This window comes from Excalfactoria chinensis, chromosome 3 (genome assembly GCF_039878825.1).
Source record: "Excalfactoria chinensis isolate bCotChi1 chromosome 3, bCotChi1.hap2, whole genome shotgun sequence".
Lineage (NCBI taxonomy): Eukaryota > Metazoa > Chordata > Aves > Galliformes > Phasianidae > Excalfactoria > Excalfactoria chinensis.
The window spans coordinates 28,534,855-28,559,477 of record NC_092827.1 but is presented as its reverse complement, the minus strand read 5'-3'; the positions used below and the strand labels follow the sequence as shown (position 1 = coordinate 28,559,477).

Below are 24,623 nucleotides of genomic sequence, written 5' to 3'. Positions count from 1 at the left end.
CTTCTATTGCATAAACTGCACCACTCAGCTTGGTGTCATCAGCAAACTTCCCTACCTGGATGACAGCCTGTGAGCATGATGTCTCTTGCAGCTGAAGCAAGAAGGAGGCCTTGATCAGGTGGCTTGTAGTAGATCTCGACCACCAGATACCCTTTATTAGTCCTGTCTCTAGTTTTAACCCACAAGCTCTCATCCTGATCATGACTGTTTCTCAGAGCCAGCTCCTTGCAGTCTATCCACTTCTTAACACAGAAGGCAACTCTCCCACCCCCTCCTACCTCACCTATCCCTTCTAAAGAGCTCATAGCCCTCAATCATGGCATTCCAGTTATGTGAGTCATTCCACCATGTTTCCACGACTGCAATAAGACAGTAGTTTTCCAATTGCACTGTAGTGTCCAATTCCTCGTGCTTATTTCCCATGTTGAGCACGTTGGTACAGAGGCACTTCAGCTGGGCTTTTGGCCACGTTACCTTCTGGGCAGAGCCTTCCCAAAACCTCCTGGGATAAATCTGAGGTTTTCCCCACCACTGCCTCCTAAAGTAGCAGTGTTCCCTGAGTCTTCTCTGTTACTCAGCAATACATTCAGGCCCTTCTCCCATCAAATCTAGTTTAAAATCCTGGTGATGAGCCATACCAGCTTGCTGACAAGCATATTTCTACCCCTCCTGGTCAGTTGTATCCTATCCTACATCAGCTTTCCCAGTTTAAGGTCTGTCCTAGATCACACCACCCAAAGCGCTGGGCATGACATCAATCACAAACCCACTCAATTCATTCAACCAGTCTGTTCTTCTCCTCCTGCCTGGATCCCAGTTCTCCAACCAGAAGGACTAAAGAGAACACTGCCTGCAAAAATTTGGAATGCGTTGGCCGGGAATCGAACCCGGGTCAACTGCTTGGAAGGCAGCTATGCTCACCACTATACCACCAACGCAGCTGCCAAATTGCAGAGCTAATAAATCACTTCACCTTCCCACACATTCAAAAGGAACATTCCGAATGTGTATTTTTATTAGGAGTTTTTGTTCTGTATCTGTTTTTCTTACGACTGCACACAAATCAATCTGAAGCGCACTATACTGCACAGCACCTCAGTGTAAAACTGCATGACTGTGAACTTTGTAGGTTGTACTTGCTTGGATATAAATGAATTGCCTTAACATAAACCTGAGCAATAATATTCAACCGAGAGCTTAGCTTACAGGCAGTAAAGTAAAACAGAGAGAGAACAGAATCACAGAATTACTGATGTTGGAAAAGACCTCTATGATCATCTGGTACAACCACCCACCTACCACCAGTATCACCCATTAAGCCAAGTCCCCCAGTACCACATTTATCCTTTCCTTAAGCACCTCCAGGAACAGTGACTCCACCACTTCTCTGGGCAGCCTGTTCCGATACAGTTCAATCCACTCTTTCTGAAAAGAAATTCTTCCTGATAGGCAATGTGAACCTTCCCTGGTGCAACTTGAGGCCATTCCCTCCATCTTATTGCTATTGCCTGGGAGAAGAGGCTGCCAAACACCTTGCCACAGCATCCATCCAGGTGACTCTGGAGAGCAGTAAGGTCTTCCCCAAGCCTTCTTTTCTCCAGATGGAACAATCCCAGTTCCCTCAGCTGCTCCCTGTGAGACCTGTCCTACAAATTCCTCCCCAGCCCTTAAATAATGAAGTATTAAAGCTAATATTCTTTATTTCTCTAAAGAATGGAAGTAAGTTTTCCCAAGGGCCGACAGCTTGTACCCAATGTAACCACCTGCTCACAGAAGCAGAAGGTGCATTTAGTTCTCACTCCACAGGACAGCAGGCCCCACCTGATGAACCTTGTGCCAGAGTTCCCAGCACCAATCCAATTGGGACTGCAAAACGTGGTGCCCTGTGCTGTCCCCTGTGTCTTTGCACAGATGGAGGGATGCCTTTCCGTTAGGCTTCTGTGGTGGCTGCATTGAGGTGATCTTTCATTGACGGAAGCTATGAAGACGCTGGGTGTCCAGGAGGTGACATAGTGGCACAGAGGGAACGTGATGCTTTTCCCCGAGTAGTCAATAAAATGCAGAGGATAAAAGGGCCCTCTTGAACCTGACAGCATCCAAGGAAACCTCCTGCCACCTCACAGCACAGATTTACATGCAGTTCTGTTCCCTCACTGGATCTTCTGGGAGGCTGGGGGAGCACAAGCTGCCAGACTTGATGACAGAAGAGAGAAAAGGGTTATAACAGGGGAAGGGGCTTTGCTGCCAGAAGCTCAGAGGGATACATCAGGAATGAGATACAGCTGCAAGCACAGATGCCGCAAGGAATGTGACTCAGTTTCGAGCCCTGGATAATCGCTTGGAGCCCCAAATCACTCTCAAATTGTAGATGCCTGTGGAGTGGCAGGATCCGGCGCAGCCTCACGGCGCTGCTCCTCACCAAACGCCCGCCTCCCCAGCGCTCCCTGTTGGTGTATTTGAGTATCAAACTTCATTCTGGGGGAAATTGTGCCCGTCTGCAGCCGAGGAGCAGGAGAAATACACAATATCTACATTGCATTGCCTTGTGCTGTGCCCCACTCCGGACAAAACAGGCGCTCAGAAATACATGTGCATATAAGGGTGGATAGTGATAGGACAAAGGGGGATGGTTTTAAACCGAGACAGGGGAGGTTTAGGTTGGATATTAGGAGGAAGTTTTTCACTCAGAGGGTGGTGACACACTGGAACAGGTTGCCCAAGGAGGCTGTGGATGCCCCATCCCTGGAGGCATTCAAGGATGTAGCCAGGATGTGGCTCTGGGCAGCCTGGTCCGGTGGCTGGTGCCCCTGCAGACAGCAGGGGGTTGGAACTGGATGATCATTGCGGTCCTTTTCAACCCATGTCATTCCATGACTCTACGATTCCAACCAGCAGCCCCACAGCCAGCAGCACGAGCACACGCAGACACAGGCTGGGCGGGGGGAGCGGGACAGGCGCCTGCTGCCATTGCGCATGCGCTTTGCGCTCCGGCCAGGCGGAAGGAGACAATGAGCGCACGGCCTGTATTGCTCCGCTGCGCACAGACGCCGCTCTTCCCCTGAGCATGCGCAGCTTCGTCGCGGCCGTTTCCCGTCCACCGGGACGCCACGGTTACGTCATCAACAGCGCGCCTTCTCCCGAGAGCGCAGGCGCGGCGTCCGTCGGTCACGTGGTGGGTCCGCGGGCGGGGCTGCCGGCGGTGTCGGCGGGCGGCGCCATGGCGGTCAACTACAGCGCGAAGGAGGAAGCGGACGGGCATCCCGCGGGCGGCGGGCCGGGCGGCGTGGCCGCGGGGGGAGGCGGCGGAGCGGTGAAGACCCGCAAGCCGGACAACACGGCGTTCAAACAGCAGCGCCTGCCCGCCTGGCAGCCCATCCTGACGGCGGGGACGGTGCTGCCGGCCTTCTTCATCATCGGCCTCATCTTCATCCCCATCGGTATCGGCATCTTCGTCACCTCCAACAACATCCGCGAGTACGAGGTGCGCGGGGACCGGGCCTCCCCTCAGCTGTGGGGCATTGGAGGGCCGGGCCGGGGGAGGGAGGGAGGAAAGAAGGAAGCGGGAGGTGACAGCTGTGTCGGGAGGAGGTTGGGAAACAGAGTCCCAGGAACTAAAGTTCCTGTCAAGGAAAGACTGAGGGGGAAATAGAAGTGTGAGGCGTGTTGTGCGCTGTCTGGGTGCTGCATTTAAGCTTCTTGCCTGGAAGCTGCAGGGATATGCACGTCTGGAAATTGGCACTGGTACTTCAGAGCACGCTGCTCTGTTCGCAACACGCCGCTGTCTGTGCCACATTACAGCCCTCGGGAAGGTGATGCAGGTGCCTGTTTTCAGCAGGATACTACATCGATAAGCATTAAAAGAAAAAGCAGGCTAACGTGTTTTTTTGATGGTTAAGGGCTTGGAGAATCAGCCCTATGAGGAGAGGCTAAGGAAGCTGGGGCTGTTTAGTCTGAGGAAGAGGAGGCTGAGGGGAGACTTTATTGCTCTCTTCCAGTACCTGAAAGGTGCTTACAGTGAGAGCGGGGCAAGTCTCTTCTCACTAGTGACAAGTGACAGGACGAGGGGAAATCCAATTATCCAATTATATTTCCCATGTCTTTTCATTCTGATCGGATCTGGATTGATCCTTAAGGATAACAACTTCATCAGAGTTTCCTCTGAGTCCAGAACTGTAAATGAAGTTCGGGGTGGATGTTAGGAAGAACTTCTGAAGGATGGTCAGGGGCTGGAATGGGCTGCACAGGGAGCTGGTAGAGTTACCATCCTTGGAGGAGTTCGAGAAACGTTTAGATGCAGTACTGAGGGATGTCGTTTAGTGGGGAAATGGCGGTGGTTACGTTCATGATTGGACTACATGATCTTAAGGATCTTTTCCAGCCTTAATGGTTCCTTGGCTCCTTGTGGCTCTGCTGTTGCTGTATGTATATCCACTGGAACAGGTTGCCCAGGGAGGTTGTGGATGCCCCATCCCTGGAGGCATTCAAGGCCAGGCTGGATGTGGCTCTGGGCAGCCTGGTCTGGTGGTTGGCAACCCTGCACATAGCAGGGGGGATTGAAACTGGATGATCATTGTGGTCCTGATGATTATGGTTCTGGGAATAGGGTCTGTGAGTTTGATGTTGTGATCAAACAGTTTGGGTATGCAAGTAAAAGGAGGAAGTTTGTGTTGTGTTCTTTGATCCTACTGCTTTTCAGTGAAGTGTTTTAATACAGTAATTGTGGAGGAGGGTTAGTGTGTGTGCACATCTACTACCTGCACATCTACCTCAGGTCCTTACCTGGTGCTTTGGCTTTTCTTAGTAACCTCCAGATGTTATTCCCAGAGAGCCACTGATGTAACTGTGGGAGACAAGGCTTCTAAAAGCGAGGTGCAGTGACTAAGCTCATTTAAAATTGTAGCTGGGGGAGGAAGCAGAGCTACTTATTTACACCCACCTCAGACAATAGCCTGCTCATGAGGTGCCTCTGTGTATAGCAGCCTGAAAGCTTGGTGTATTGTAACTGAATGGGGTGTATAATTGATGTCCCCAAATACATATTTGTGTACAGTTCATATTATCCCTAGGCCTGTCCTGGAACTTGATGCCGCAGCCTCTGAGAACTGCGCTGTTATTATGTGAGTGCAAGCAGTGAGATGTGGCCTTTCCATTGATTTCCTTTAGAAGCTCTCTTGAATTTAAATGTGGAAGATATCCAAAATCTTAAGTGTATGAAGATAATGGGTTGTTTTTTTGTGTGTGTGCTGGTTGTTCTCTGTCCTTTTCTCACTGTTTCAAGGCGGTCTATCGTGGGAAATTGTTCATTTGAGTAAAACACGAGGAAAAAGCTTCAGAAGTGCTTATTTTCTGCCCTATACTGTTGAAGGCCAATGTGGGCCTATTTTTTCATTCGTTTGTTTTTAGAAGTCATAAGAACTGTTGACAGCACGTTAAAATGTGATGTAAATTGAGCAATGCTCAGGATACTGAGTGAACAGGAAGCACATCCCGGTGGTGTGGTTGCTGCTGTGAATTGTTTAACAGTAATTAAAGCCAGACCCGAAGGCACTGCTAGGAATGAGGAACTGAGATGAGGTGCGTGACTGTCGTGTGCATCTTCAGTGCCGTGTGCGGTTCTAGTCGCCCCATCATCAAAATGATGCAGAACTTAATGAAATCTGCCGAGATTAGATATAGAGGATATAGAGGGAAAAAACAACAAAACAACAGACTGATTGGATGCCTTTTATACAGGAAGTGGCCAAGGATAGTAATTGCAGGTCCAGAGCAGAGGAGCTGAGGGGAGGCCTCATGGCAGCTGCAGCTCCTCACAGGGAGCAGAGGGGCAGTGCTGAGCTCTGCGCTCTGTGACAGCAACAGGGCCCGAGGGAACGGCATGGAGCTGTCAGGGGAGGGGCAGCTGGGGATTAGGGACAGGATCTGCACCGCAGGGTGGTGGGGACGGAACAGGTTGCCCGAGGCAGTGGGCACAGCCCCGAGCTGTCCGAGTTTGTGGAGCATTTTGACACCACTATCAGACACAGGGATTGATATTTGGGTGCTGTGTGGAGCTGGGAGTTGAACTTGGTGATTCTTATGGGTCTCTCCAACTCAAGATAGTCTATGATTCTTTAGTAGCATCCAGTTGTAACAGTTGTGAAGCCTACAAAGACCACAGGTGGTCTGGAGAATGTGTATGCACAATAGCTGTGTTATTCCTGCACTACAGAAACAAGTGAGCTGAGAAGGACATCAACAATCTGAACAGCCATTGGGCCATTGGGGAGTTACCAGCTCCCTGTGAGTCTGTAGTCTCTTGTTGCTGTTGCTTTCTGGAGCCCTGGTGCTGGGTCACACGGATTTCTGCCTTGGCTCCGTGCATCAGTTCTTGTGTTCTCGAAGCAGTGGTTTCATTATTTGTCAAGAGATGAAAACATACCTCTGTCACTTTCACTCAGTTGTTCATGGGACATAACAAGTAACGTGTTCTTCATGTAGGTGAAATGTTTAGATCTTGCTGGTCCCTGTGCTGCAGCTGGACCAAGCCCTGAAGGAGTGCTGAGGAAGAGCTACTTAATAAAGAATCATAGAATGGCCTGGGTTGAAAAGGACTGCAATGACCATCTAGTTTCAATCCCCCCTGCTATGTGCAGGGTTGCCAACCACCAGACCAGGCTGCCCAGAGCCACATCCAGCCTGGCCCTGAATGCCTCCAGGGATGGGGCATCCACAGCCTCCTTGGGCAACCTGTTCCAGTGCATCACCGCCCTCTGTAAAACCTCCTCCTAATACCCAACCTAAACCTCCTCTGTCTTACTTTAAACCCATTCCCCCTTGTCCTATCACTGCCCACCCTCATAAGCAGTCATTCTCTCTTCTGCTTATAAGCTTCTTTCAAATACTGAAAGTCCAATATTTACTTCAGCATAAATGCAGCATCTCATTTAGTGAGAGGCTAAGCTTTCCCTCACCTAACAGCTCTTGAATCTGACTTATTTCAGCTGGGCTTGTCAGAGGAAGGTTTCATCTGTCAGAAGTCTGGCAGCAGATCACAGATCACTGAAATGCCTTTGCTGAAGAAAGAGATGCAGCTCTTAGCAGATATCAAAGAATCTGTGGGGAGAGAGACCTTGAAGAAGATCCAGAGGGAAATAGGCTTCAATTGTTCCTTGAACCTTGAAACTGCTTGTTTAATTTACCCTTAATAGGGAGTTTTGGGCAGATTATAAATCATTCTGATTCTCAGTAATGTTTGACCACAACTGTAAATCAGAAGATGCCATTTGCAGCGGTCTTTCATAAAGCTGAGCAGGATTTGTAGTTCAGAGCACTTTGTTTTGGTAACTTGTCGCATGTCGCACTGATCTGAGTTCTGTTACTAAGTAGGAACCTCTTTTTAAGTGTAGAAATAATAGTTTATAAAGAGATGGAATCTTTCGCCTACACATAGCGCTAACCTGCCGAACCCAAGGCAGTTATTTCCTTCTGCTTGCAGCTATGCAGGAGAGAGCAGTGTAACGCAATCAAGCAACTTCTGTTGGCAAGGGCTGTAGGATTAGAGCCCCAGGTGCTCAGGATACATTGTATATCATAAAGGTAGCCCAAATGTGCAGATTTCAGGTAATTTTTTTTTGTTCTTGTTGCTAAACTATTAAAAGACAGATACTTGATAAGCTACATTAACAGCGATCGTCTTTCTTTTTCATCTGGTATTTTACTGGTTTTGGCATTTGTGTATTCACCTTCCCTGTTTTAAGAGAGCTCTCGAGTGCCCAGGGAGGTTGTGGATGCCCCATCCTTGGAGGTGTTCAAGGCCAGGTTGGATGGGGCCCTGGGCAACCTGATCTAGTAAATGTGGAAGTTTGGTGGCCCTGCCAGGCAGGGGGTTGGAACTTCATGATCCTTGAGGTCCCTTCCAACCCGGGTCATTCTGTGATCTGTGATTCTTGTGATTCATTATCTTTGTCTCTGAAAAATCTGATGGAGTGCCTAAACGTAGGCAGTAAATAAAAGTTTTCTAAAGCAAAACCTTTTTCTTATTTAATATCTTTGTAGGCTTTTAAAAACGAGACTTCTCTGGAAAGCATGTAGCAGCTTAGATCTGCTTGTTATATATTGAGTGTGTTTGGAAATGAAGTGGTGCCTTGAGTATCTGCTCGGTGTGTTTTGGTGGGTTGTTTTGTTTGTTCTTTTTCCTCTTCTTCTCCAGCATTAATGGCCCACACTGGTGCCAGATTTGTCTGAGGCTGAAACAGAATATGTAGTCAGAATCACAAAATAGTTTGGGTTAGAAGGGACCATGAGATCATCAAACGGCTTTTGGAACTGGGATGTAGTAATGTTGCAAAATAAATGCCGCACCAATTTCTCTGGCTTCTTAATCAATTTTCTTTGCTTTCCCACTCTAAATTAATGTGAATATTTTTTTTCTGTTATAGATTGATTATACAGGAATAGAGCCTTCCAGTCCCTGCAACAAGTGTTTGAATGTGTCCTGGGATAGCACACCGCCTTGTACTTGCGTAATCAATTTCACACTGGAACATCCATTTGAGGTATGTAACCTTGCATGCAAAGTTAAATGAGAACTGCTGATGTGGTTTATTTTGTAAGTGATAGGAAAGTTGCATTCCCACAGCCTTACTTTGTGTCTGTCTTATAGGATTATTTCTAGTATTCCTATGAACTTGGATTTGATGGCTGTGTGTCTTTTCATTAGCAGAGATGAGATGGTTTTTGGTGCCTCTCTATCTGGAATTGCACAGTGTTAAATGGGATACCTGTCTTTTACACATCTGGATTTACTGTCTGTGTCCTTGGTGGGTGTCGTGTACTTGACATGTAGATGAGCCATTCCTGCACAACTTAAACTGAGTTCAGCAGGAAGCAGCAGCACCAGATGCAAGCTCTGAGGCAAATAATGAGGCTTGTGTGCTTGGTGTTAGACAAGATAAGAACTGGGATAGTACTGATGAATATCCTGCTGCTGGTTTATGGCACGTTGATATTGTTTGACTTTGTTGGGATAGTATTGTGTGTACTCAGTACAAAGAGAGTCTTTGAGCATCACTCCTTTGAGTGTTACTCTAAAGTAAATACAATTTGAGAGGTTGAATTTCCAGCTTTCAGTTAACCAGCATGCTTGTGTGTTTATTGATCTGTTGTGTGAATCAAAACCCCTCTTGTAGAGTAACGTATTCATGTATTACGGACTTTCCAACTTCTATCAAAACCACCGTCGCTATGTGAAATCTCGAGATGACAGCCAGCTAAACGGAGACAACAGCTCATTACTTGTAGGTATTCCAGCTTTGATATTTACAGATACTAATAGGCATTGAACAGCTGACTTGCATAAGTTATCACAGGGCAGAATATGTAGTTTAATAATAATGTAGCTGTAGAATTTTTGTGTTCCAGAAAACAACAATAAGGAATTTATATATTTTTTTATTAAAAAATGTAAAATGCTGTAACTTCATGGCAGTTATTTGTTCAGTGGGCAGCAGTGCGGTATCTCAAACAGCTCAAAATCAAAGAGCTTTAAACTCTTTACCTTCAGATGATAAGTACCTATGTGTACCCATTTATTTTCAGTATAAAATACTGTTGCCTAGCACTTGGTTTGGATATTGCAGCTAAACACATCTGATTCTACAGAATCTGGTATGATACTGAACGTCCGCGTAACTGGAAAACCTCACTACTCTGTACTCTGCTCAAAGCACTGTGTTGAGTCAGATTGCTTCTCCTAATTTTGGCAAGGAGTAGAAGTACATGTGGGTTCTCACTCCTGCAAAAAGTATTCCTTCTTTTTGCATGTAAATTGGAAAAGAGCAGTTCCAGGAAGTTACAGCTGATGTCTGACACTGGATTTCAGGGTGCTTGTTTTTGGCTTGATATTTGCGTGCTTGCAATCTTGTCATTTTATGCTGTGCTTCATTACTTACTGCAGTGTGTTATCTCTAACACTTGTGCATACTGGGAGTTTGGGGGGGGTGGAGGAACTTTATTAAAAGAATGCTGGAATACTTAATGTTCCAAGTTTCCAAGCACAGTCTTAATTTGACAATGACCATCATGAGATTTTTGACTTTATTCATATTTTATCTAGAATATTTTCCTGCTTGTAAAGGACAAAAATCAATCATATCGATTAGCAATGAATGCTGAAGTATATGTAAATAACCTCACTCCTGAGAATATTTTGTAGTAAGTGTGAGCTGTGTACGTGTGTGAAGTACTGAAGTATAAACCAGCACAGACTGATCTGCCTTTTTTCTTTCTAACTGTCAGAATCCAAGTAAGGAATGTGAACCTTACCGCACAAACGAAGATAAACCCATTGCTCCCTGTGGGGCTATTGCCAACAGTATGTTTAATGGTATGGTAACGCTTCTAAGTTTAGCACTGAGGTGTTTTTGTGTTGTGTGTGCTTTGTGCTGTTGCTTTATTCTGTGTATTATCGTGGATTGTTTTGTTTTGAATTAACACACCTTAATTGTTTGGAATTTGCCCAGATTAAAATATCATTAATAACCATCACAGTGAATTTAATCTGATAGCACACAAGGGACTGAAACATCTGTTGTGAGTGGCTGTTATGGCTGTGGAATAGAGGTAAAGATGCTATCCATGTATAACACACTGCTCTGTATGTGTGTGGATTCTTACAGAACGGTTTTTGATTGTGGCAGTTTGTTTTTGTTTTTCCTGCAGATAATTATTTTACTGCCTATCAGGATTATTCATCTCATAAAAGCCAGTCTTATCTGGTCTTCCTATTTGATTTTCTCCATAGATACATTGGAATTGTACCACATTGAAAATGACACAAGGACCCCTATTCCTTTGATTAAAAAAGGCATTGCGTGGTGGACAGATAAAAATGTGAAGTTCAGGAATCCCACAGGAGATGGAAAGAATTTAACTGCACTCTTCCAAGGTAAGAAATGTGTGAAATTTTAAGAACAAAAGATTTCATACACATTGATTGCCATGGATTTTACCTCAATGGTGACACTGTAGTGAACATGTTAATAATATTGTTGTTTTATGAAGAAGTCCAAGCTAAGGACTACTCTGCATTCTGGAAGAGTTGTCTGTCAATGGTGGATGCTGCAAATTTAATGCAGAACTAATATAGTTTTTTTCTAAATTCACTGTAGTCATTTAACATGTTAAAATAGAACCTGGGCTTATTTCCTGTTTAATCTTACTGAAGTTTCATGAAAGCTCTTTCTGTCAGTTGCTTGGCATCAGATTAGTTTTGCCTTGGCAACTAATCCAATTTGTTAAGATGGTGTAAAGATTCCTGGCTTAAGTGATATTTCAATTACTTGTTGCCGTTTGGGATCTTGAAATATCAAATCAAATTCTGCTATAAATATATTATATATATAGATCTTGATAACTTTTTATGCCTTGAATACTGAGAAAATCCTCCTAAGTGCAGTGCTATAATACATGGTTTTAACTTCAGAAGAAATCCTGTGATTATTTAACCAAACTGTGTGATATTTTCTTCTTTAATGTTTCTACTGGTAGATCTTGCAGTGCTTATTAAAATTATTTCTGATCAGATTAACTCATTTCTCTCGCTTATAAGGTTAAATGTAGTTAAGTACAGTTTGGTAAGTCGGAGTTTCTTTGACAAAGTCTAAAAGCAGTTTTCCTTCTGGGCTTTAGGGTCTGTGTGTATATGTAAGATAGAAAATAGCTTTAGGTTTAGCCTGATATGTGTTGCTTGCTTAGTCACGGCCAAGTGACCTTACCAAAGTGATGTTACCCTTGGAAAGGCAGATACCGTACTCTAATGTTCCTGAGCAGTTCAGTAATCTTGCAGTAACAATGAGCCAGCCTGGCTCTTCATACTGCTTAGGATTTAATGCATGTTTGTTATGATACTAGAATGAGTTTTGGTGACCCAGTGCTTCGTTTAGTCCTGTGTTTGAAATGTTTTATTGTTGTTTTTGTTTAATCTTAGGTACAACAAAACCAGTAAACTGGCCTGAACCAGTGTATATGCTGGACAAATCTGATCCTGACAACAATGGCTTTATCAATGAAGACTTCATTGTGTGGATGCGTACTGCTGCTCTGCCAACATTTCGTAAGCTGTATCGTCTCATTGAAAGGAAGAGTAACTTACAGCCTACCCTACAGGCTGGAAAATATTCTTTAAATATCACATACAGTATCCTTTGAAAATGCCCTTAAAAACTCCTCAGAGCGTTGGCTGGATTACGTGGGTAGACTTTTAAGGAAGTTTAAATCAAATGAGACTTTATAATTACTGTCTTCTGCATGTAGTTTATAGGACTAACTTGTGTTTGTTCCATTAAGATCATGAAATTCAGTTCTGTAGCTTCATAATGGGAAATGACTGGGTCGTTTTGACTTCAGAATGGCCACCCGAAGCATGGAGCTGTCTGAGCTAGTTATGCTCAAATAAGAAGTAGCTCTAATTAAAAACCAAAATTGATTGTTCTAGGAAAGAGAGAAAGCTTTCTTTGATGCATAGGAGGGATGTGACAGTCTGCAAATCCATGTTCCTGTCTCATGCGATCACTCAGCCTTGTGGTATGTCTGTGGCTATACCATATAGAAAGTCACAAAGAATTTACTATATTTTAGAAGTTGACTTTATGGTCAAGATTTTGCCAAGGTGACTTTCATAGAATCATAGAATCACTCAGGTTGGGAAAGACTTTAAAGATCATCAAGTCCAGCCGTGACCTAACCATGCTACCCTAACTAACAACCCTCCGCTAAGTCATGACCCTGAGCACCACATCCAAATGGTTTCGAGACACATCCAGGGATGGTGACTCAACCACCTCCCTGGGGAGTCTATTCCAGTGCTTAACAACCCTTTCTGTAAAGAAGTTTTTCCTGATATCCAACCTACACTTAACTCTGGTGCAACTTGAGGCCATTTCCCCTCATCCTGTCACCAGGGAGATTGAGTATCTTTTTGAGAATATTATTCTTTAGAAATGCAGGATTTTCCCTCTCGTGTTTCATTTTTAACTGAAAGCACATCACACTTGCCTGATGAGAAGGGTGGAGGGAGAAAAGCACAATGTTGTAGAGTTAGCTGGATCTTCGCATACAATCTAATACAGGATTGATTTGTAAATTTGTAGCCTTATTGCAAATTTTTTCACTTAGGCTCATATTCTTTAATGTAAATACAGTTTTAATCATAATTTTCTTAAACTATTATGTAGTTCTCATAGAACTGCGTTATGTATTTAACGAGGATGAAAATATTATTTGGGTTTTTTTTGTTTCTGTTTTCAGAGGTCACAAAATGGAGTAGAGGGGACAAAAAAAACAAACAGCACCCCAGTCTTCTAAAGAGGCCTTTGTGAGATGATATGTTAATCTTAGGGAATATTTCAGTGCAAAATTTGCCCAGTAAGCAAATTTTGAAGGACACTAGTCTAGACATTAGTGCCTTCTCAGTATGCTTGAGTGCTTAGAGGGGTATGGTCAGTCTCATTCACCCTTGGTCTCACACAGCTTGTTCACGTACGTGGCTCCTTGCAGTCCCTGCTGCCTGCTTCAAGGGATTGAGGCTGAAGTCTCTGCATGGGAGCATATTCATGCGATAATTTTTTGGGTAGATACAAAAGCAGACAGATTGCATTTTGTCTAACAGGAAGATGCATAGGCATAGTTCAGGTGATTCTTTGCTTGAGCTGTTCAGTCTTTTTGAAACCTGTTACATGGCCTAAGTCACAGGTTTTATTTTTTTCCAGTTTGCGAAGTGCCGCATGGACATACTTTATGCTCAGGCTGGTAACATGCTCAAATGCAATGTCCATTTTTTACTTTTCAGCATATGTGCTGCTAATTCTTTGCTTTTCTGTGGAGTGCTTTAACAGTGAAGGGTATTGAATACGAGGGGGAGAGATTTCTCAGGGATGCAGAAAATGAACATTCATTCAGGAGTCGTGGCCTACTTTGCCTCTTCCCATGGCTCTGTGTACTGCAGAGATCACTCTGTTCATAGACTTGCTCCACAGCAACCTGTTCTTCTTTGTGACTGCTCAAATCAGTGCATAAATTTAAATTACTAGCTTCACAACGAGAGGAAAGTTTAATGTCTTGGATGCTGTAAAGAAATTGAGAGAGAAATGCAGCAAAGGAAAGAATGGAAGACTTGGTAGCTTAGAAATTGGAGTATACATTCTAAACCTGTACTCTTCAGGGCATAATGACAATATGTGACCTAGGGTAGGCAGAATTTAGAGGTGAAGAGCTCAGAATTTAGAGGCCAGAGCTGTGGATCAGGTGCACATCTGTCATTCCTTTTTGGGCACACAGAAGATGAGGTAGTTATGTAGGAGACTAGAGGAGGCAGGTTGTCATAGTTACTGAATTCTTAAAACCCGAAAGCTCCTGAAGATCATTAAGGTAGTTACTGCAATATTTTTCTTCCCTGCAAAACAGCAGAGAGTCCATGTAAAAAAAGAGTCTACATAAATTCATTAAGAAAAACTAAAATACAGATTTCAATTCCTCGGTGTATTTCCTTCGTTTGATTGAAGTTGCTTTCAAAAGACCCATAAAACTATGCATTTACTCTTCTCTTACAAAGTGGATAACCCCTGTGGCATTTTTCTTGGAGGAGTTGACTGTGCCCAAGTTAGTCTTTGCTTAGAAGAACAGCTACGTTTTCAGGGTTTACACTTTGAGTATTCAAAGCTGTTTGTGTCAGAAGCCTGAGTCAGATAATCCAACATGTTAGTGTGCCTGATTAAGTTAGGTTTGGAAATGTACTTCGTGTTTCTTGTTTTCCTATATTCCTTGTTTTCTCTCAGATTATCCCGTGCACAGTTTTGATGGACGAAAAAGAATGATCCTAAGCACAATCTCATGGATGGGAGGCAAAAACCCCTTTCTGGGCATTGCGTACATCACTGTTGGGTCCATATGCTTCTTCTTAGGAGTTGTATTGCTGATCATTCATCACAAATACGGAAATAGAAACACCAGTGCAGACATTCCCAATTAATGTCATGTTTTGAAAGCAACCATGCTGCATGTGCATCAAGGCCAGTCCAGAACGGACCCAGCTGTTGGAAGATAAATCTCTGCTAATGTCACTTCTGGGGCTGGGTATATAATTTTATCTAAAGATCTCCTTTCCCTTTGCTGTGGATTAACTCTCAGAATGACAGGTTTACAATTAGCTGTATTGATTGTATCTCTGCATTTGTCAGAAACAATTTTCTGATGTTTGCCTCTGGCTGGGCAGGCCATTTGATGCATGTAGCTCCGGTTCCCTTGATGCATCTGCTGCTTGTCATGTGCTGTGTAACGTCAGTATGATTCAGTACATACAGATTGTGAAGAAGACCGTTGTAAGATACCATGTAAATTGTTAACTTAGCAGAATTTGAGTGTCGGTGCTTTTGAAAGGAAAAGGCAAGTCTTAAGTGTTTTTTCAATTTACTGTCTTGTGTGCATGGACTCTTCTGGATGAGATTTTAATATATTTATATTAGCAGTTAAATGTTTTTTCTTGTGTCCTTTGTTACATTAGGTTCTTTAAATGCAGTGCGAATTGCAACACCTGGAATTCCTTTTAATAGTTGCAACAAATGTGTCTGGCCAGTAAAATGGCATTTTATAAAGGCATCAGGAAACCTATTTGTTAATTATCTGTATGAGTTCCTCTTAAATTTTGTTCTAAACTGGGAGATGTTCGTTGCAGGTAGAACCTGCTGTTTTGTTGTTCTCTTTGCTTTAAGTTATATCCAACAGCAGTTTTCCTGATGTGCTTGCTGGTTTTGCTTTTAAAGAGTACCTCCATGCAGTAAGCAAGATGAATCTAAAATGTCTGTTCCAGTCACAAACTTGAGTGAATTCCTTTCACTAAAAGAGGTTCTTGAAACGTGTATTCTGCTGAGCAGGCTTTGTTGTCAAGGAAATCTCACGTTCTGTTTCCTTATATGGAATAGATGCCACAATAAATTCTTGCAGTGTTGAGATACTGAACTGTAGAAATGGAGAAGTTTTGATGACGGTGATCTTTGTTACTCCAGTGCAGCTTATGTTTGCAGTGAAACCTGATTGAAATATTGCGGTTAGAAGCAGTGAGGTTTAGTGTCATAAACAGCAGGAGGGTTCACTTCTGGGTTAATCTGAAGCTAGCTAATCTGTAAAATACTATCTGACTTCTTTTTAGATGATGCACAGAAATTGTAATGTATATGGTGGAGATCACTTTATATGCAACTAGCTTCATAAGTACTGAGTGTATTAAAAAGACCTAATAAATTCTGCAAACCATTTATTAAGAGATTTTACTTTGTTCTTGAACATGCATTTATTGTCATCCGGGTGAAAAGCCGTTCTCATGAAGAATGAATGCTTTTTAAGCAAGTTGTATTTCTCAGACAGTTACAGAAAAAAGTCAATGCAACACCTACAGCCAGCTTTATACAACACTGTATTCATTTAGAACAGAAATGCAAAACTATTTTTACTCAATTACTTGTGTAATCTTTTTCAGCTTGCGGTTTACACGTGTATAGGTCTGCATACACTGCAGAATGAAGCAGTGTTTCCATGGTGCTGGCTTTCTGTATAGGCATATAATTTGCTTACACAGTACATTGTGGCAATGCAGGGCTTTTAAACATTCAGGTCTTCTAGATTTTTTTTTTTGCAGTGTTGTATCTGTTGCTGGAAATATAGGATAAGGATATAGAACTCTGTATATTGCAAGTATGAGAAGTTGCACAAAACATTAAGCTGGCATTCCTCTGTAGAATAGTTTAGTCCAAAACAAAGTAAACAAGTGAGATGTTTTCCATTTACTGCTCACTAAAATGTTTTGATTTTTAAACTGTTTGTCACTTGAAAGGTAAATGTTTTGCTTTATTCATGACCCCTTATCTTTTCTGAGTAGGGAATGCTGGGTTTTTTGGGCTACGTTCAAAATGGAAAACAATAATTCTCTATCTCTACCTTGAAATGTTTTTCAGTGCTTTTTTCTTTTCCTGTTGAGCTCAGCTGTCACTGCTGTTTGGATCTTCTTAATGAAGTGCACCGGGAGAAGAATTGCTGTCTGTTTGGTTCTTGCTACAAATAAAGCCTTTTTTCGGAAAGCCTGTAGCACGAAATACTTGTCAGACAATATGAACACTATGCCTGAGGAGCTCAAAATGTTAAGTTTAACTTGCAGTCTCTTGCTTTACTCTTCTTCATTTGCCTTGGGAGCATGTAGGTAACTATTGGGATTCTTAGACTTTGTATTTCCTGGAAGGTGCCAATGTGTCATGCGTTCAAAGATGAAGCCACAGTGTCCCTATCTGACACTTGTCAGGGCAGTGTCGCTGTCCCAGTGCTCGGTGCCATGTGTTGGACCTGACCACCTGTGACCTGGTTCTTCAGTGGTATCCATTCTGCACCACTGCTGGCGTTCAGATCTGGAAAGCAATGCCTCTCCTTTCCAAGTGCCAGCCAGGCACTTTCCAAATCCCACCCTGTTGAGGCAGTGCCCAAAGCATGAGATTACAGGCTTCCTGGAAGCGGGTGGTGTTAGGAGAGCCTACTTGTGAATGAATCTTTCCTGGAGAAATTAATGTGGGAAACTAGGATTTGTCTCTGTCTTATGCAGGAGCTTTTAAAACAAAATCCTTTGTGTGTGCCCATCTTCCTTCCAGCCTTGTTAAAATCTGCATAGCTGTAGCAAAGCAGAGGGCCCCTTGGGTACTTTTAAATTGCTTTGGGCTATTTGGAGAGCTGTTGGTTGTGATTAGCTGAGTCAGAGGGAAGAGTTATCACCTTAAAACTTGAATGTGAAGAATCCTTTGTAGCCTTTGCCTCTGAAGGTCACATTGGTACTGAAACCGCATTGTCAGCAGCCTGGTTTTGCTTTAATTATGAATGTTAAGCCTCGAAGAACACGAGACTTGTCTTTTTATAGAAATCTTTGACAATCTAATGTCAGGTAACATCTTGAATCTGCCAGGTAGTACAAGGAAAGCTCGGGTGTTTGCCCTGGGTTCACTGCAGGCGTTAATAACTGCACCTTTCTCAAATGCTCTTCCTGCACTGGGGCAACATCAGTGTTACTCATCTGTAGACACACAGATACTGGGAATTCAGCTGAAGTGTCTGAATGGAAAAACGTGGCTAAACCTAACACTGAATTGATTTAAAAATAAAGTAAGATATACTGATTGGAAGGCATCTGCTTAAGAGGGACAAGTTGTGACCTTGGAGTACTTTGTATGTGCTGAAAATTATTCTGTTCTTTTTCTGTCTGCAGTTGCTATGACGTGGGGTCTGTAATCTTGCCTGAAAATGTGATCCTACCTTGGTCCTACATAAGACCAATATCTTTTGTATTTACTTTATAGAAATTCTATATTTGTTACTGCGCGTTGCTCTCCACAACTGAACTAACTTTAAAGAGTTATAAAGGAAGAGGGCAACGGTGCAAAAGCCTTCAGCAATGTCCCAACAATAATAACAACAAATACATATCAAGGTAGTCCTATGAGGGGCTGTATGGACCTAGTTACAAACAGTTACTTAAAAATAAATAAAATGACATTTTTGAGTGCTTGTGTCTGTGTTGAACAGCCTGCCAAAGGAAAACTCTTGCTTGGTACGGGGAGGAAGTGAATGGTCATGCTCCTTTTATTCCAGCTCTCTTTTTAGCAATGTGGTCGATTTATGGACTCCTAAGATAGAAGGCCCAGTTACATCTCTTCCTTGGATCAGCAGAAGTACTTTCATGTAGCAGTTCCATGCATTGTAGCTCACAGAATATGATCTAATTAGCATAGTATGCCTTAAATGGGAGCTCTTGACAGTTTTGATTTAGATTGACTGTGATCATAAGCCTGATAAGAATTCGCATCCTTATATGACCTGAGTCGCAAATAAGAAACTCTTTTCTTCTGCTCAACCAGCACATGAATTATAGTAATAATGTCTGTTGCTTTACCTTATGCCAATTTCTGCTGTTGGAAATAGTTATTCTCATTTTATGCTGGATATAAGTAAGCAGAAATAAAAGCATGACTCATAACAAATGAAGCTAAAGGGATTATTATTATTATAGCAATTAATTTGAAAGAAAATGGATAGGGTTTCTTCTTTCTAAGCCCTAATTTCAGGTAAATGTGACCTCGAAGCAAACTTTAGTATTAAGTTTAGTATTAGTATAAGAGTTACGTGCAAGACTAACTGATAGTGCTTGGATGTCACAGAATGAAATGGTGAGATGTTTGAAGTAATGTTGGAGGGCCAGGAAGATCATTGATGATCTTGCTGATTCTGTTAGGAAAATATGAAAGATCGAGACGTGATATTTTTGGAAGAAATGAGAATATGATTGTTTCTAGGCGTACATCCAGAGTTAAGTAGTTAAATGAGTAGACAGCAGACGCTTGTAAACATTGGAACAAATCCTTGTTCAGCTTTGTAGGGGGAATGATCACAGAAAGACAGGAAACTTGTAATGTGAACCATTGTATAAAGCTTCTGTTTTGGGGAGAAGTAGTACATTCCAGCTTCTTACTGCAATCAGAGACTTTCTGTTTAGCTGGAAGTGAAGCTATTCAGAGCCATGTCTGGTCCTGAGTGCTTCCTTTTCAAGCTGCTGACTCTGATGCTGAAAGCAAACTATGTGGCAGCATCCCAGAAGGCAGCTGCTTGTCTGTATCTACATGGTGCTTCCAGCAGTATTCTTCCTAAGATGTGAAACTGAAATAAGAATGAGGGACCTACTGCATGGCAGTCCATAAAAAACCCAAGTCCTGAAGCAGAGCTTATGCTGTGTAATACTACGTTATTTTAATGCAATTTTAGTGTATTCTACAACTGAGAATAACTTAGAAAATGATTCCAGTTGCATGTTTTCTCTCATCATAAACAGTGTAGCTTTTAACTGGGCAAGTCAGCTAGTTCATATGCAAGAACAAATCATGCAGCAGGCAAGCAAGCATCTAGGAGAAGCTCAAACATTATCATGTCCACCTATCCCACTGCTCCAGGGCTTTCTACTTTGACAGGTAGGCTGAAAGTGAACTCAGATGTTTGTGTATCGTTTTAAACCCTGCTAAAAAAAAAAAAGATTAAACTGTTAATCAGAAACAGATGAACAGCCCTGTTCGGTCAGGCTTAAACAAAACGGCTTAACAGCCTTGATTACCAATTTCATTATTCTTCAATACAATGTATGTTAAAATTAACCTGTTAGGGAAAATGTGTCTGACTTTGCTTCTAGTGAAATGCCTTTGCCCTGTGGCTGCAAGATGCCATTTCTCTTCCTTTCCCTCAAGCTGTTTCTTCTTAAAGCAGTGAGTGTTGAAGGCAGCCCTTCTGCTTGCTCCAGGCAACCCTCCTGTAGCTTTGATCAGTACATAACTGCACAGCAAGCTTTAAGTGTGAACTTCAGGCAATAGCTCTGAAGCTCGGATTCAGACATTTCAGGAAATAGTTCACATAGCAGAAATGAGGCAACATTTATTTCTCCGCAGATGATGATCCTTTTATTAATATTGGTTAAACAACACATCTGAATTCTTCCTTTGTGGCGGTGCATCATTTTTCCCTACAGCTGTACTTTATAAATGGTATTTTTAATATTGCACTCAGCTCAGTTTTCCATCTTTGTATTCTTTTATAGCACCTTTCTGAGGCAGCCCATCGGACTGGGGAGTGCTGTGCTTTGGGATGTAGTTTGTTATTTCTGTACTGTGCCAAATACTGATTTGCTGTCTTTGACACAGATTATTCATCATCAGCTCTGGCACCAGCACAAGCACTTTAATACCCAGACTTGAGTGCCCTGCTACCGCAGCGAGCTGGGAAGTGGCATTCTGGCAGGGCTGTTCTGCAGGGTCAGGCAGGGGCAGGATCTGCAGTGCAGAAACCAGAGGCTAACAGAGTCTTTTCCTAAAGGGCAAGAAGATTCTTCCTTCGGATTCAAACAGGTTCGTGTTCATACACTTCTGGTATTCCTTCCCCATCTGCAATTATACACTGTGAATCACTTAAATGACTTTTGAGTTCAATTTGCATGTATATGTGCAAATATATACATATATATACATATATATACATACACATATACATATATACACATATACATACATACACACACACACACATACACACACACATATATATTTATATACTGAGGGTATATATACATTTATACCCTCAGTGCCGCAGCCCACCCAGGGTTGCCGCTCTTATCCCCGCCCCCTCGGGGCTGACCCCCCCCCCCTACAGCCTCAGCGCTGGCGGCCGCCATTTTGTCGCCGCCTGCCGTTGCGGGGCGGCGCTTCGTGCCGCTTCCGTTTCCGCTGCCCTTGCTGCCGGCAGGAGGTGAAGGGACCAAGAGCCGCGATGTGGCGGAATCTGCTGGTGAGCTGCCCGGTCTCACGGGCTGGCCTGAGGGGCGGCGAGGGCAGCGGGGCCGGGATTGGGGGAGGGGGGGGCTACTGAGTGCAGAGCCGGGATGCGGGCTGGGCGGTGGGGCTGTGGGCTCAGGGGACTCATCAGCACACTGTGGGCATCAGAAGACTCTGAGCACCTCTGTGCTCTGTCTGCAAACAGGCCCTGGGTTGGGACGCGGCAGAACGTCTTCAGACCGTGAAAGGGGGGCTCCCGTGTTGCCTTGGGGTGAAGCTGATGGCTTTTTCTTCTCTCCCCCCCCCCTCCACTTCCATCTTAATTGTAAAAGGAGCGGTTTCAATACCGCTGTGGTTATAACTAAAGATTTTCACTGTTTCAAATATACCGTTTTTCCTTTATTTTAGAGTCTTCGTCAAGTTTCCCAGAGGACCATAAGCACAGCTTCGCGCAGGCCGCTGGAGAACAGAGTTCCCGAGAAACAAAAGCTCTTCCAGGTATTGAGAAAACACTGGCAATATGATGACAAGGATTTAGCAGATTTAGACTTGAAAGAGACCTCTGAAGGCCATCAAGTTCAACTCCCCTGCAGTGAACAGGGACATCACAGCTATATCAGGTTGCCCAGGGCCTGATCCAGCCTCACCTTGAAAGTCTCCAGTGCCTCACCATCCTTCTTACATCTAACCTAAATCTACCCCCTTTAAGATCGAAACCACTTCTCCTTGTGCTATCACCACAGGCCTTCCTTAAAGAGTCTGTCCCCTTCTTTCCTGTAGCTTCCCTTTATGTACTGAGATACTGAATACATCTCTTCAGGTTGCTGTGCCACCTAGTGAGCAGTAGTGGTTTTGCAAATGCTGAAGCAGTGGGTGCTTAAGAGTATACTCCCAGCTATGTGCCTCAGCAGTAATTTCTTACAGAGGGTAGGTGAGGCTGGGCTTTAGCAATGTGAAAGGGGCAAAGTGTTAATAGTTTAACAATGCAGTAGTTTTTGTGTGTTGCCACTTTCCTTTCTGCTGATGGAGAAGGTCAGTCTTGCTGAGACACTACCTGAGGAGCGCAGTACTCACTGAATGCTATGGGAAGTGGGATCTTGATAAGGAGGGTGGTCAGAGATTCTGTTTCTGCTGACAGGCAATCAATCTCTACATATTATATTGCTTGCCAAATACTGTTTCTTCTTCGAATTCCTTTCTTGTGTGACAGCAGGTTAAGCTGTCAGCAGCTAGGGGCAGGCTTGAAGTCCAAAGCAGCATAAACTTGCCAGCAAGGATAACGATCCTGTGGATCCAGTGTTCAGGGAGTGTCACTTCAGGTGGAGCAAAACAGTCTCCTGTTTAAGAACAAGTAATGGTAGAGAGAGGCTGCTCCTATTCCCTATGGCAGAGTTTGAATTCGTTGGAGACTTATGGGAAGGAATGGTAATCACTTACTGTGGGCCTGAGGTGTCTGGCAAATGGTGCCAGCAGTGTTCAAGCATGTATCAGTTGCTGTTTTAGAAATGAAAACACACCCTGTTACTTACACTTTGATAGCAGGTGCTCACTTGATACCAGAGCAAAAACTTGAAGCACAGAGCTCAATGTAAATGAGGTTTTCAAGATTTTCAGAGTCTTCTGGAAGTACTAAAGATAGTTTGGGGAAAGAAACCTTCCGGGTAGTTCCGGTTACATTAACCTAATATTGTAGGAACTGTATTTAAGTGATTTATTTTTGTCTCTTTGTTTCCATTAGGAGGATAATGGCCTCCCTGTGTATCTTAAAGGTGGGATCATGGATGGTCTGTTGTACAGATTCACCATGGGTTTGTCAGTTTTTGGTAAGGCTCATAGTAAAACATTTATGCTTTAGTACACTTTTTAACCTGCTAAGATTAAAATACTTTCTTTGGTATAATCTTCAACTTGACCAACACAGTACTATGTACTGGATACTCCTTTAGAATCCATGTAAAGGAATCCATTGGAAAGGAATAAAATGTAGTTGTAACACACCACTATTTTTTCTTCACCTTTTTTTTTTGCTTTTAGGTTCTTTTATGCAGATCGTGGAGGGTTTTTTTTTAATAATTTTTGTTTTTAATTGTTTGTTTTTATAAAATACCAATTGCAAAAAAAGAACAATAATTGTTGAGGTCCGGTTATGGAAATGTGCTGCGTCTGAGGTGCAGTTGCTTATTGTCGTCTGCATTCTGGGAAAGGAAAGCTGGCTGCTAACTCTGAAATTACTTCTTTTTTTTTTTCAGGAGCAGTCTATGTTGTTTATGAACTGATGATGGCTTCAATGCCCAAGAAGCAGAAATGACTCCAGGATGCCCTAGTAACTAGCATCTCTTCGTCCGATTCCATGTGACTATGATGGCAGCTTATAGTTACTATAAGCATCTGGTTTAATGCTTGAAATCCTAATCCAACCATAACATGTTAACTGCAATCAATAAAGCAGCTCTTATGTTGCTCTGAGGTGGTTTGAACTATATCATATGTTCTCCAATAGAGTGCATTTTACTTTTGGTGTGTGTACAGTGAGTTATCAATATGCAGATCTCTTAATTGTGTGGATGTTTGTTTGTTTTCTGGTGTGGTTTATAATAGAATCATAGAATTACCCACATTGGAAAAGACCTCGAAGATCATCAAGTCCAACTGCAGCCTAACCATTGTGCCCTAACTCTAACAACCCTCTGCTAAATCATATCCCTGAGCACCGCATCCTAATGGCTCTTAAACACATCCAGGGATGGCGATTCAACCTCCTCCCTGGGGAGCCTACTCCAGTACTTAACTACCCTTTCTGTAAAGAAATGTTTCCTAATATCCAACCTAAACTTACCTTGGTGCAACTTGAGGCCATTTCCCCTCGTCCTGTCACTTGTCACCAGTGAGAAGAGACCTGCCCCACTCTCACTGTAAGCACCTTACATGTACCTTAAGTATCTTACAGTATGTTGGTACTTCAGAGATGAGTTAAATACCCCAAATCCTTTTAAGAAAGTGACACTTTCTCTTTGTTACAGAAATCTCGTCTTGCTTTAGCTGAGCAAATTTATCTTGAAATAAATAAGCAGAATTAGACAAAATCTCACTTCCATGTAGGTTTTGTAAGTTGAGAATTTGGTAATTCTGCATTGTTGGCTGTCAGCTTCAGTTGTTGGAAGATCGCCTGAGGATACCCAGTTGTAATTACTACTTGCTGTCATGTTCTTAGGAACAACTTGCATCTGAAGTAGGTCATGCTGTTATTGAGAA

At 43.0% G+C, this 24,623-nt stretch overlaps 2 protein-coding genes and 1 non-coding gene across 3 annotated transcripts; 2 read left to right on the top strand and 1 right to left on the bottom strand.

Moving 5' to 3' along the window:
* Positions 1-866: 866 nt before the first annotated feature.
* TRNAG-UCC (transfer RNA glycine (anticodon UCC)) lies at positions 867-938 on the bottom strand. Its single transcript has one exon. It is a non-coding gene; the product is annotated as a tRNA-Gly (tRNA).
* A 2,206-nt stretch (positions 939-3,144) lies between these two features.
* TMEM30A (transmembrane protein 30A) lies at positions 3,145-16,286 on the top strand. Its single transcript, XM_072330814.1, has 7 exons — positions 3,145-3,481; positions 8,418-8,534; positions 9,168-9,275; positions 10,276-10,363; positions 10,781-10,924; positions 11,966-12,175; positions 14,811-16,286. The coding sequence occupies exons 1-7, from the start codon at positions 3,218-3,220 to the stop codon at positions 15,002-15,004; spliced, it is 1,125 nt and encodes a 374-aa protein (XP_072186915.1). The 5' UTR covers positions 3,145-3,217; the 3' UTR covers positions 15,005-16,286.
* A 4,960-nt stretch (positions 16,287-21,246) lies between these two features.
* Positions 21,247-23,837, top strand: COX7A2 (cytochrome c oxidase subunit 7A2). Its single transcript, XM_072330806.1, has 4 exons — positions 21,247-21,384; positions 21,780-21,869; positions 23,110-23,194; positions 23,621-23,837. The coding sequence occupies exons 1-4, from the start codon at positions 21,367-21,369 to the stop codon at positions 23,677-23,679; spliced, it is 252 nt and encodes an 83-aa protein (XP_072186907.1). The 5' UTR covers positions 21,247-21,366; the 3' UTR covers positions 23,680-23,837.
* The last annotated feature ends 786 nt before the right edge of the window (positions 23,838-24,623 follow it).

What these genes read in the sequence shown, in the direction of transcription:
- TMEM30A (XM_072330814.1), top strand. Translation starts at nt 3,218, where the DNA reads ATGGCGGTCAACTACAGCGCGAAGGAGGAAGCGGACGGGCATCCCGCG. An exon ending in ACAACATCCGCGAGTACGAG is followed by an intron (nt 3,482 to 8,417) that starts GTGCGCGGGGAC and finishes TTTCTGTTATAG; the next exon opens with ATTGATTATACAGGAATAGA. An exon ending in GAGACAACAGCTCATTACTT is followed by an intron (nt 9,276 to 10,275) that starts GTAGGTATTCCA and finishes TCTAACTGTCAG; the next exon opens with AATCCAAGTAAGGAATGTGA.
- COX7A2 (XM_072330806.1), top strand. An exon ending in AGAAACAAAAGCTCTTCCAG is followed by an intron (nt 21,870 to 23,109) that starts GTATTGAGAAAA and finishes TGTTTCCATTAG; the next exon opens with GAGGATAATGGCCTCCCTGT. An exon ending in CATGGGTTTGTCAGTTTTTG is followed by an intron (nt 23,195 to 23,620) that starts GTAAGGCTCATA and finishes TTTTTTTTTCAG; the next exon opens with GAGCAGTCTATGTTGTTTAT.